The 13,943-nt window shown below is 41.2% G+C and overlaps 1 protein-coding gene across 3 annotated transcripts in view; it reads right to left on the reverse strand.

Annotated features, from left to right (window-relative positions):
- The window catches only part of LTK (leukocyte receptor tyrosine kinase), a 92,981-nt gene that overhangs the window by 28,147 nt on the left and 50,891 nt on the right, over positions 1-13,943 (reverse strand). For all 3 annotated transcript variants that reach the window (XM_038137450.1, XM_038137449.1, XM_038137451.1), the window contains 5 exons: positions 13,425-13,559; positions 12,379-12,531; positions 11,380-11,480; positions 9,606-9,772; positions 4,079-4,173 (listed from right to left, as the gene is read on the reverse strand). In XM_038137450.1, the coding sequence (XP_037993378.1) occupies positions 4,079-4,173; positions 9,606-9,772; positions 11,380-11,480; positions 12,379-12,531; positions 13,425-13,559 (651 nt within the window). The remainder of the gene's footprint in view (positions 1-4,078; positions 4,174-9,605; positions 9,773-11,379; positions 11,481-12,378; positions 12,532-13,424; positions 13,560-13,943) is intronic.

Below are 13,943 nucleotides of genomic sequence, written 5' to 3' on the forward strand. Positions count from 1 at the left end.
ACAAACCTTTTTGAAAATCACAGAGCAAAACCATACATTTCTGACCACTGAGATAGGTCTTTGAAAACCAGCCCTTTCTCAGAGAGGAGGAATTTCAAATCAATTGCAAATCCAAATCATCTGAATGCATTTAGAACACCACAACACCAATGCTGCCCTACAACAGGAAAAAGTAATAATGAACCCTTGCCTCATAATCTGCAAGCATCCTGATTCAATAGTTAAATTACCAATTTTTATGCAGATTTTTGATTGGAAAACCTCTAAGAAAAAGATCAGGGTTCTTTCCATTTTGTGAGCCCTCAGTTAATTTAATACTGAACATTTGTCATCAGTGGAAAAACATTACAAATATTTCAATTTGTTTCAGTTGTGAGAATCTAACAGCTGTCTGATGCTTTACTGAAAAGAGACTCACTCAATTCCAGATGGACAATTATCTCTGCCACAAAGCTACTGCTCTAAATAGCAATAATTAACACCCTTGTTAGCTGTGTCAGAAAGGCCAAATAACTAATTGAAGCATGGAGACCTTGCTGAGCTTTTGCTCCTGAGAATATTCCCCCCAGGTCTGACTGAAAGCACATTGATGCACACAAATAAAAGAAAGCTTTGTACTGACACACTCTGCTCATACTGAGAGGAAGAACTTCAATGGATGAAATTGTCAAGCTAGTGAAAAAATGAAATTGACCCAAAACAAATGAAATTAATCAAATGCAAGGAGGAAAACAGAATGAAGAATACAATGCATGGCCAGAAAAGATGCTCCCCAAGGCCTGCACTGAATTACAAATTCCAAAGGTCACAAGAGTTTCAGATACTTAGTGATGTAGCAGAAGCCTTGTTATGTTTGCCAGAGCAAAGGAATGTGAATCACTCTCTGAAATAGAGAGTTGATCTTTGTGTCTGCATGGAGCATCCCAGTGAGTATCCTAAGGCAATGCCTTATTTCCAAACAAACAGTCTTTCCTTCTTTTCCAAACAGTTTCAAACCCTTGCTCACCAGAAGAAACTTTCTGTCTCCTCTGCACTAAGCAGCAGATCAGCTGCACCACAGGCTGAGCATCATCTGTGTCCAACCCAGCTGTTAATGCTTTAAAGGCTGATGCACTGTCAGACACAAACTTGTAAGGTGGCATTTTCTACAAACCTAGTGTAGCCTGGGACCCTGGGGCTGGTGCTTCAGTCTATTTTAGTTTCCACTTCCTCTTCTAACAGCCAACTTGTTGACCGTAGAGTGAATGGAAGGGAACAAGAATTAATTCATATTAAGGTGTATCTATATTATAAAAATGCAAAGAGTACAGACTTCTTTTCTCCAGGTTTTAGCTAACACTGATTTCCCCACTGAAATGAGACAGAAGGAAGTGTAAAGGAGAAAGAGACATCTTCTGCAGGCAGGGAGCTAAAGTAATTCACTCATTCACTGCTTCAATATCTCTGTGACTGTAGTGAAAATGGAGATAGAGATCTGGTGGCTGAGATTAGTCAGAGTAAGATGCCTCACAGGATCCTCAAGGTGCAAATGGTCTCCTCAGACATCCCACCTCACCAATGATGATTGCAGTACTCCTGAAAATCAGACTTTGCTGGGTTAGGGACTCTAAAATCAAGAAGCAGAGGTAATCTATACAAAAGGTCTCTTTGGACAGTCTTATAAAGCAATCTTTTGGGAAATCAAAAATGATGAACAGACTGAAATTTCTAGGCCAGGGCAGTAGTGTTTGATGGACCACAGACCTGTGATCTTAATTGGAACAATACAATGCTTAGAGCACCAAAACATAATAGTAAAGGCAGTGAGATGGGCAACTCAACTATCAGTATTCTATTTGGTGTGATTTTCCACATTTTTATGTTAAAATACTCAAAATTCAGACTTCTTCCTATATAAGCACTATTTCACTGAAATGATGAAGTATCTTTATGCCTGTCTGCCTGAAGTTCTCACAATGAACCAGACATGCCATCCAGTCTGTGACACTGTCTTACACATGGTGGTTGTATAAGCTAAAATGTGGTTTTGCATCAGCCTTTCCACAAGGAAAAACATCTGTCAATGCCCAGGAGCTGCCATCCAAAGAATGGTCTGTTTGGGTTTTGTCCTTATTGATGTCTCTTGAGCTGCCCTCACTACTCAGTTGTTCACTTAAATCTTACTGAACCTTTCCGCTCAGTTTTAAGTTCTGTGGAAAACCTCACCTTCTTTCCCATCTTGCATACAAAAACAGTGCTTTCATTCAGCACTGGGTTTTGTAGACAGTTGAACTACAAGATTGAAATAGATGAAGAAAATAATATTTACATCCTAGCAAGCAGCAAATCCTTCCTTCCTGCCATACATCCTTCCTGCTGCCCTCATGAAAAGAATTCACTGCTTGGATTTTAATTGGCTCTGTCTCTGACATCTGAAACCTGTCCTTGCCAGGGAGAAGTAATTTCATTACTGAAAACACAGCAGAGCTGCTGGGCTTCTCTGTAACCTAACTGAATTAAAGTCATGAGAAGACAAATACAAGGGGGCTGCTCTCAGAGGCGAGAAAATGTCAATTTGCAAAGAGGATTCAAGGAATAGTGGCCAATGCAAGGCTTCCGAGAAATGTTTCCTTCATGCTGTTTCTTCTGCATGACTCACACATCTCTGGGTTGTGCCTTCAGATGGGGAAAGTCCAGCTGCTCCTGGACATCAGTGGAATTCATCCCAATTGAAAATAAGGAGTAGCCTGGGTGGTCTAATGGACAAATTCTGATAACATTGCTGCAGGGGCATTTACACCCCATCTGTTTGCTGCAGGATGCATACCTACACCACTCCCAGCAAAATGTCTGTGGGTAAACTGGAGGATCTGTCTGAGAGCAATAAACTCCAGCATCCGGGTGCACATCAGCTGGCCCAAGTGCCTCTGGAGTAACTCCCTTCATCTTCTTCAAGATTCCAAAACTAACTGCTAGCATTGAGGTTGGGAGAGAAGACTGTAAAGAGCTGGAGTGAAAAAATGAAATTACCATAAAGGATCAACTTTTTCTCTTAATTTCAAGTGAAACTGTGCATACTCGGCATTTTATAGAAGAGTGCTCTCAGAACAAAGGAGCAGAGAACAGGACACTGAAAAGGATGGGAAGGAATAGTGGCTTCTGCTGATGAGCTTTTAACACATATATTTTGACATAAGCCTTCCCATATGTTATGTTAGGCAACAGCTAGCCACTGCAGGGACATGCTATGACCCTAGATATTGAGTGTAGTGACATGTAGAGTGGCACAGTATCACCAATCCACATTTTGTCTGCAACAGAATTCACCATTCAAATGTTGCATATCTTCCAGTTCCTTGCCACAGACCATTTTTTTTGCCCCAGGGACAAAAGAAAGCTGTTTCTAATATTTGCAAGTAGTTCAAGTACCTAAATTCTTTCCCCTTGTCTGCTAAGAAAATCCACTACAACTCCTGCTAGTATGTTTCAAAGCGTAGCTCTGTCTCCATTTTTCTCTGGAATAGTTTTCAGTCACGTTCACAATAATGAAGCAAAGGAAAGCTGTTATATATCTGGCAGTGATAGCTAACGTACCTCCTTACAGACTAAAACAAACTTGTTGGAGTAATCTAAATTTTATTGTCAGAGAGTCAATTTACTCCTTCATTTTCTTCCTTTTCTCCACAAAAATATGGTGACTTTTGCCTTTGACTTCAACAAATTTGTTTCAGGTATCAATTACCAGGATGCATAGATCAGCAGGGACTGTGGAAAAAGAGTGTGATGTAATCCCTCCATTTAGGGCTAAGGAATACATGTAGCGTTTCTTGCCAAGACACACAGACAGGTCTCAACTATATGATACAGAACATCCCAGTTCAGAGAAAAAAAAACAGCACTGGGAGACTCTGACACAGAGTAAAATTGCCTCTACTTGCAATCCTCAGTAGGTCTGAGATAAAATGGTATTGTGCTGAAAAAACTGATACAAATGATCCATGCACACTCTGTGGGGAGAACACAACACGTGTCCTGGACCTGTGGGATGCTGATTACACTACCAAAAATTTTGGGGGTTTCTGCAATATTTGTGGCTCACCATCAGTGAAGCAGTCCAGGCCAAATGTAATGTTGTCGATAGCAATGTCAGCTTGGGAATTCCAGCCCCAGGTTGCCAGGAGTTCCAGTTGAAACCTTTGCAATAAGACAGATGTTTTAGAGAAAACAAATAAAGGACTAAGGAGAGGAAAAACCAAAATGAACAAACAAACAAACAACCTCCCTAAACATACAATGTTCCCTTATGATGGAAAAAACATCATCGCTGTTTAGAATTTTTCCTCCAGACAAGTCCAGCTGAGCAGCCAAAAGGGCTTGCTCTAAGTCTTAGATACAAATAAACCCCTTGTAAGCACCACAACATTCATACAATTTCACATTTCATGGGGAACAAGAATGAGAGCCCTACTTCCCCTGCTATCTGCACATATGTTTAAGCAACTGGCCCCCACTAATTTTTATATGCAAACAACCATCCATATTCAATTACCAGAAAGAGTCAGGAAATTAGACCGGGGGAAAACATATCTCCTTCATTCCACCCACAAAGAGATAGAGTAAACACTGAGCAGAATATCCAAATGTCTTGGGCCTGATCCTCAGCCACTGTAACTCAGAAGGTGACATGAGTTTATTTTGGAAGGGTGGGATATTATAAATTTCAGACATAATTCCTTGAAAATTTAGCTCCCTGGGCTGTCTCATCTTTTTCCACTATGACCAGGTGCTCCTTACCTAGGACCTCTGTCATGTCCCATGTGTATTGCTAGTTTCTGAATTCACAAGGAAGAAAGAAAATTAGCTGAAGGATCTCTTTCTAATAGATAGGACTGAATTATTTTTCATTGCATTTCAGAAATAAACAGATGTCTGATGTCCAGTCCATTTAGAGCTTATTAAAAGCATATGGGCAGGACCTCTCTTGCTGTCTTTGGTAGAGCTCAATGATGATTTATGAGAGAGCAAGCACTGACCTGCCTAACACATTAATCATTCAGCCTAGAAACACACTTGTCCCAAATTAGTGGCAATAAAATATGTGTGTGCATTCCACCCACCAACCAAATGTTGGTTGATATCCACAGTTAGTTGCATGGATGCATAGAAATCTGTAGGGATAAACTGCTTTTACCCCAACTCAAGAATGACCCCTTGTGCTTAAATGAAAGCATCCACATCTCCAGGATCTGAGCACTCTGGGAGTAAGTGCAGCAAATGCAGATCAAGGTTTTCCTACAGAAACCCTCCTTTCCAACAGCAGGTTTAGCAAGAGCATTTTCAAACCTTGTACATAAGTCCACTGACAAATGACAATAATTCCCCCATTTATCTGGTGGAAGAGAGTCAGAGCACCCTGAGCCCCTGAACCAGGGCACTTGTAGGACCCACACGCATAGACACAGCACCACATCCTACCCCTTACTTATGCACTCACATGGCATTACACCCTTGGTCAGGTCAATCTGCTGTGTCTGGTCCATGGAGACAGAGCAGACAAGGTCCCTGGTGCTGCACTGCAAGGTAGGTTTCTGCTCTACAAGGGGGAGCAGAACAGTACAAGGGGGACCTTGAGGAATGACAGCCCCCTCCCACCCCTAGTGGTGAGAATTGACATTTAATAACCTTTAGGCTCTGTATGCCTCCCCTTCCTCCTAACTTCAGAAAAAGGGGAGGAATTTGTCTTTTGAACTCAGTGCTGTCTTAGCCTGAGGGGTTTCCAGTGTTCCTGTTCATTGATCTCGTTTTGCTGACTCCAACAAATTATGTTCTCCAGCTCTCTGTTGTCTGGTCTTCTGCTTGTTTGGCTTTCTTCTGATAGCATTATTTTTCCTCGTGTGTGTGAACCAATTAAGTGAATTTGCCAGCCAATCATCAGAAGCAGTTTTTCAAAGTAGCTAGATGCCCAGCTGGGAGGCTGATCAGCAAACTGTGTCTTCCTTCTCTCCTAAGAAATAAATTCATTGGGTGAAGGACTTGCTTAAAACTACCTAAATAGAGCCTTCGTGTCCTCCTTGTCCTCTTCTTCTGGCCCCATGAAGCGGCACATGATCTGTAACTTGTTATGTTTCAATTCACACCTACTCTTCTCCCTGTGTGGACTGTCCCCTTCCTACTCACTTTACTACTGCCTACCATCCCCTTAAGGAGCCAGGGGAAAGTACAGCACTTTCCTAGAGCAAGAGAAGAGCAGGAGTTTCCCAAAGATTTGGGATACAGAAAAACAACATGCCAGTTCAAAATCTGCCCTAAAAATTAACCTAAGGACAGCATTGCTAGAGCTTGCATTACCAAGGAAAGCTGACAACACCCATAAATACAAAGAATAGTCATTCATGAAGTTTTGTACCAACCTGTAGTAAAATTGTCCAGCAATGTTTATCACACACCTCTGTATACAATTGTCTTCAATTTCACTAACATTAAAGTGATTTAGGCTGAACTTTTCTATTTTGGGTGATCTGTTATGGCTTTTCTAGCAGTCAAAACATTTCGTGAGTGCTGAAGATGAGGCAATGAATGGATTCCTGATTCTGACCATGCTCAAAAATGCTGGTAACTTTTTAAGCACTCTGTGCTACTAGGTATTGGAAGTGGGATCTGAAATCTGTAGTTTTGATATTTTATGAAAATCCCTTTGCTAGGATTTTCTTCTCCTGAGAAGCTGAGAGGGCCTCAGCTTCAAGTGTAAACAATTTGTTATCTGCTGCTGTGGAATGCAGCAGGTGCTTTCTTGATTGGTCAATGTGAGACGTTTCTACTTGCTGACCAATCAAGAGAGCATCAACTCTCAGACTCTCTAAGAGTCACAGAACTTTATTATTCATTCCTTTCTATTCCTGTCTCACCTTTTGATAATTCTTTCTCTCTATTCTTTGTAATATAGTTATAGTGTAATCTTTTTTAATGTAATATGTATCATAATATAATAAACCAGCCTTCTGAAATAGAATCAAGATCTCCCCTTCACCAAATCCTAACTACCCTAAAAACCACCGCATCAGAAATTTGGGAGGAAGAGTCACATGGCAGACATGAGGTGGTTTTTTTTCACATGAATGAGAATTAATTAAAATTTTAGGAAAATATCTTTGAAATTTTAAAATCCCTCACATTTCCATGCCTGGTATTTTTTTTTAATCCTGCAGTTTCCTCTTCCCTGGATATTTGAAAGTCTCAGGCAAAATGGTACTTTCCATGTAGTGCTGTTATGAACCATGTCAGGTCCTGCTTCAGCTGCATGAGGTGAGAGCTACCCTTCCAAATTAATGGATAAACATTTTCTTCCCCAGCCTTTCTTTCTGTAGCTGATTCTGGCCAAACAGGAGAAAAAAAAAACCTGCCTGAACTGAATTCAGAGTTAACAAGGTGTTATCCTGGGAGAGGCTGGGAGCTCACTGGGAATTTTGCAACAGAGGGGCTTGGACCTGGTGTGCAGGGGATTTGGGCCCAAGATCTACAGAGAGAATTAAATAGCCAGTCAAACAGGAGTACTGGGAATAAACCTTTACTGTAGGTCTGGGAGCATTGAAATGAAAGCACACAAGAGATAGCTAGGAGGAGAAGGGAAGTGCAGGGAAGGGATTCAGAGTTCATAATATAAACAACACACAGAGACAGCAGCTGCTAGAAGAGAGATGGAAACAAGAAGCACGGAGGAGTTCAGAAAGGAAATTACAACCAGAGGCATGAGATAGATAAAATGGTTTCCCAAATGGGAGGCTGAAGCAAAAGAAAGAGAGACCAAGTATATGGAAACAAGGAAGGAAGGCAACAAGTGCCCTCAGTAGTAGAAAAAACAGGACAGAAGGAGTAGAGCAAGAAAACAAATGGAAACAATGAGACAAGAGGACTGGGATGGAGCCCGTGTCCTGGGAGCACAAAGACCAGAGTTTCTTCCCTTGGGGAAACAGCTTTAGCACCTTCAACAAAGTGTGTGCTTGTTCTGTGTCTGTTATAGAACAGTGTAGCAAATGGCAACTTATTACTTCTGTCAGTCAGCTGGCTATCACAGCTGGTACAGATTTGCCTTCTGGACTGAACAGTTCCATCCTTACTCACAGTGATCATCACTGTTATGCCAGTAGGTTTTAAATTTGAAAATGTCATACAGAAAGGTTACATGAAGTAAAAAAAGACAGAACTATTTGAAACAGACTGTAATAATTAATGCATGCAAAACCTAACTACATCTTTCATTTTGCCTATGTGCTCAACTTTTTCAAACATTACAGTATTTGAACATCTGAATATCAATTTGTTTTTCATGCCATTCTGGCTAGTGTTCAAAAAGTGTCTTGCTGTCCATTCCCTTCTGCCATGTAAGATCCATTTTGCTTCAGAATTAAGGACCAATACAGAAATTGGAGGCTTCAGGGAACAAGCATAAGGGACTGTATACCAGAGGAGGCGGAAGGTCCTAAATATCTCTGAAGAGCCCCTTGGTCTCTGCTGCAGACAAGTCCACAGTAGTGTGTTCAGAGAATAGAGCTATTCTGCACTGATTCACTGGTCATACTTTACGTATGCATAGCTAAACAAATCCACAGGGCTTCAGATTGTGGCAGACAAGAATTTTAAATGCAGTGCTAGCAGGCAAACCAATCCCTAAAGGAGTCGTTCATGGCAAAGGTGTGTGTGGTAAACACCTGATAATACTGAGACCAAAGGCAATCAGGAAATTAAACTAAAAAGAGGGTAGAGCAACATTTATAATATTCCCTGTACAGACTTGGAGGGATTTTTTTCTTAAGTTTCATGTGAAACAGGCCTTCCTCAGGAATATGCAAAAAAAACCCCACAAAAACAGATTGGAGAAAGTGGGGGGAAAAAAGCTTACATTGTGCAGAATAACCAGCTTCCAACACCAGCTACATGGCTTCAGATTGACTGACACTAGGTGAGGGAGGAGAAATGCCTGAATAAAATTTGATTGCATTGAAATTCTTTATATCTTCAATATTTCACTTCATCTGGAAACCAATGTTGCACTGGATTTCTACATCTAAACCCATGAAAACTTTAGTGTAAAGCTCATTTGGGCACTTTAGTGTAAAGTTCATTTTCTGAAATCATTGCATCAGTAATGTGGCAATGAAGGATTTCCAGCTGCCCAGGCTATACTGACATAGATCCTAAACTGGACAGCTCTATTGGCTGAACTGTGGGATTACCATCCCTTTGACTCACATGAGTGTTTTTTTAGTCTGGGAGTATGAAGTGCAGCTATTCTAATGCAGCTGTTTCCCTGCTGGGAGCACTTTGCCCCTGTGAGTACACTGGCTTGCTCGGATTGCTAAAAGGTTTTTAGTACAGATGCTTGCTGTTCCCAAAACCTAAGTACTGTTTGAGGCCGCACAGAAGTGCAGTCACACGGTGCAGGCTTGTGTTGAGCTAAGCTGTGCATGTGCACAAAGACGTGCACTTATGGCAGAACACTTCCTGAGCAAGCAGTCACTTAAAAACAGCCCTGAAAGAAGCCAGGAATGAAAGTGACACTTCACAATAAAGACAGTAACAATTAATAAATCTATAGGGATAACCCTGGCTGCTGACAGTGGAGCTCTTACCGGTTCTGAAGCACTGGCATTGGTAAGGTGATGAGAAACCAGTGGTCGCTCCAGCTCCCTGCCCTTTCCCACATTGGCAAGGTGATTGGAGCTCCCTTTATCTCTTCCCTGAGAGAAAAGGAGACTGTACCATTGTAGCTTCCAAAAACATGCACTGAAAATTGAATCTGTAACAGAGGAAGAAGAGAAGAATGGTAATCTGTGACAAAAGGGAAAGGTAGTCACTTTTCCCCTCCCTGAGAATCTGAGACACCAAACCTCTGAGTCTGGGTTAAACTCTTTAATGTCAGAAATCACTAAGCTCCCATTCATTGACTGTATTTGACGCAGCACCATCAAATACAGCACAGAATTACTAGCACAGTATTCTCTGAGGGAAGACCCAAACTGACAGTCCTATTGGGCAGCTGTTCTTCACTGATGACAATATCCACAGCCTCTGACACCATCTGGGTGAGAGGACTGGTTTCCTTGTTATTGCCTTCTATGAGGGGAGAGCTGTCCTGCCCCGAATACCTTTGAAACAAGGACCGTCTCTAGAGGCAGGAAACCTCAGCCCATCTACCTGCTCCAACTCATAGGCACCACCTGAATTGCACCCCTAAGACAAGTGAGCAACAAAATCAGCAGGCCAAAGAATGTTTTGAAGCAGGACTTGTTCCTCTTTCTTTGGAGCAACCACTTCCAGTTTGCCACTGAGCAAGAGAAAATTGTCATTTCTACTACTGCTGTGAATACTCAGCTGTCCTTAATGTTACAGAGAGCTCGAGTACCAACAGCAAAGGGAGCACACATGTGTTCTGCAAAGAACAACCACAGAAGTTCCTGGATCCTGCCATGTGGCCTCAAATCCCTGCCAGTGGAGGAGAGAATGGATCCAGATCTCCTGTGGCCTCTACACAATAACCAACAGCTACTGCTTCTCCTCTCCTGGTTTTGTAAACCTATCTCCAATCACACTTTATTTTGTTGTTTATGTTGTCCCCAGCATATTTTACCTGGATTTATACATAAATAAAAATGCCAAAGTTACATTTCTGACACCTGCACTGTATTTATTTTCCCAGCTCTAATTAGGAGGCATCAAAGCTTTCTCTTTTTCCCCTAGCAAGAGTGGACTCCAGCTCAAACTTGCAGCTTAATTTTCCTAAGTGTTATGACTGTAATATTGTTTAATATTTTTAATTCCAGCAAATCAGAGCTGCAAGGCAAGTTGGGTGATTTTATCAAGGCCAGGTTGCATCAACCTTATGAAATTCCTGAAGAATGTGATCAGAAGTTTATTATATTCATCTATTTCTGGAAAATCGAATGCATTCTAACTTCACTCTCATGTTCTCAGTGAAGCTATCAAGTTTATTAACTCCTGCACAAGTACTGGAGAATTTATGAAGAAAAATCTCAGCAGCAGATATACTAAAAGACTGAATGACCCAGCCAAACAGCTCCCTATTTTCACTGGCTGCCCCATACAATTTAGCTGTTGGCACCTCTCAGAGTGACCTCTCAGCAACTCTTCCTAAGGGTACAGTTAGGCTGGGCAGTTTTCCACAAGGAGTAACTGATTTGGGGCTTCTGCTTTCACTTACTGGGGATGCACCTCACATCTCCTTTCCAGTTCTGAACAAGTGGCTAGCTAGGCAGTACAGCCAGCTCTTCTGCTTTCCAGTGTTGTGTAGAGTGTGCAGAGGGACGTGAGAACAGGCTAATTGTGCAGATAGTACCTACAGCCTGATGATTTACTCCACAAAGGTGCTAAGACAGAGTGACACACCTGGTAGTCTTCACTGGCAAGACTGGCTGGCAAGCTGCTACTGCAAGCCTTAGCCATACCACTTGTCTGAGTGCTGTCTGCTCGCAGGTAGAGGAAGTGTCCTGCAAACACAAAAGTGAAAAAGACAAAATGATCTCTTGGTTTTTTGTGTAATTACTTGAAACAATTTAACATCATTAATGTTACTGCAGGTATGTAAGCATATGCAGGTGTAAGCAAGGCTTGAGAGCAAGTCTGTTGGTGAGGTTGTAGTAAACACTCTGGTAGATTTCAGCAGCACAAAAGTCAACATCCCCAACCCCTTATTGCAATGTGAGTGGATAAACCTCAGATACCACTCAAGATCTTCCCATACAGAGGTGCACACCAATCTACACTCCTAATTCCTGCACCATTAGCTTCAATGACTCTTGCTGAGTAAAACACTGGGCTGGTAGAGTTTATTTGCAGTCTTTGTTTCCAGGTAGGGTTTACACAAGCTCTCAGGAGACAAACAGGACGCTTGTATGGAAACCTTTCATTTTGGCAGGGTGAGTGAGGCAAGACTCATGCGTGCTAACACATCTAACTTTCAGCCTGACCAGGTGAGGGTCTGGCCTCCCCCCTTCTTATTTAGCAAGTTAACAGGTCTGCAGTTCTGTTGGGCAATTTTTACCTTGTGATGCAGCAGTTATCATATTGCTGCTGAAGAACTCTGCAACTGCACAGCTCACAAGAGGAAGGAGGAGGGAAGAAGCATGCATTATATAATTTTTTTAAGAATCCTTGTCTCTAAGAGTTTTGTGTTAACTTTTTTGCAGAACTTGTTTAATATAAAGTTTTGAGTCATGTTCAAATGTTAATTTTAGCTACATTTGAAGCTGTTATATATAATACTGATGCTGAAGTTCATTTGGCAATGGTGCCAAAATTTTTTAACCGATTTAAATAAACCTAAGTTCAAGGCTATTGTGTACATGTGTGCACAGAGAGTGGGAGAGAGAACAATGAAGAACCTACCACCAGTGGCTTGCAAAGTAGACCCTACAAATGAGTCCTCTTGAATCATTTCAGAAAAACCCCGGATAGACCAAGGAGATGCTGCAGTTTCATTCAGTGTCCAGCCACACAGACCTTCTTCAAAAGAGCAATGTGAACCTTCTGGGAGACTGTCTACAATCCAGAACAAGAAAAAGTAGGAAAATAGGAGCAACTTGATTATGGAAGAACACAAACGAAAACAAAAGTGAAAATCTATTGTGGTTGTCCAAGTTATCCAGCCTATGCTACACTGTAAAAATAGGTCTCGTTTTTTTATTTCCAGAATCACCATTAGAAACCAACACTTTATTTCTGGAAATATTTCAGACTTTTTTTGTGATGTCCTACTCTAAATACTGGGAAAAACTGCAGCCCCCATATCTCAGAAATGGCAAATCACTGCCACATATTTGTTAAGGTCTCACTAAATACGAAATTGCAGGCATCACTAAGTTTTGTGTCCACTTAAAAGAAGGCAAATCAACAGATTATATTGAATCACCACTGTACTTGGAACTAAGCTAAAATTGCTTCTCAGCACCACATATACTGTTAGGGGATTTTTCTGTCCTGATGTGCAAGAACTCCTGAACTGGCATCTTGGAAGGACAGATTTATGACACCGTAGGTAACTAAGAGTGGAAAGATGATTAACATCTTTCCCTGAAGGGAAGGTTTAGATCTTGTGTCCAGAAGGAAATTCTCACCCAGCTGCAGACATGTAAATAAGGTTTTGCCTTTCTCTGAAGTAGCAATAACTGTGAAGGGAAGGTCATTGAGCTCCTCACTACAAGACTTAAGAAACAAAACCAATTAAAAAAAAAAAAACCAAACCATTTTATTCTATATAGGGTGAATTTTCAAAGACAATTTTGGTGTCCAATTAATGTAAATGCGACAAATTAATTCAGAAGGTGAAATACTGAATTAATCTAAAGATTAAATCAATTTAATTTATTTTGTATTCTAAATTTTTTCTTCTAATGGAATGAAAGTTGCCATGAAATGTCATGCCACATACTCACCACATCTCACTCCTTCCTCTTTGGTAGGGCAATCACTGATGAACTCACAGATCTGTAGGTGGCTGACACAGCCTCCATGAAAGCAGGGGAAGGTTGAGCCTTTTTCATATACAAAAAGGTCTTGATTTTCTTTATCTAATGGGGAAAAAAAGATAATTAAATCCAGAGATGAGTTGACAGAATGTGTATGACCCTTCTTGTGTATTAGTTTTCACAGATAGAACCTTGTCCTTTGTACGATAAATCTCTGCTATTTTCATGTAGGTTTCTATCCAGCATGAGATTTCTGGACCAAATTTCTTGCCCTTTTCTTTCTGATATACTGCTTTTGCTGTGTTTGTTCTATCTTTAGATCGTTTTGGGGTTTTTATAATGAAGGGCCTTGCAGTTTCCTACTGTGATGTGCTCCTCAGTTCTGCACACATGACTGTCACAGGCAGATGTGACATGCTGCATGGCGCCCTGCTGCTGGAGGCAGGGACACTCATTTATCTCCAGCCCTGATAGACACATTGCTGT

The sequence above is a fragment of the Motacilla alba genome, chromosome 5 (assembly GCF_015832195.1).
Source record: "Motacilla alba alba isolate MOTALB_02 chromosome 5, Motacilla_alba_V1.0_pri, whole genome shotgun sequence".
NCBI lineage: Eukaryota > Metazoa > Chordata > Aves > Passeriformes > Motacillidae > Motacilla > Motacilla alba.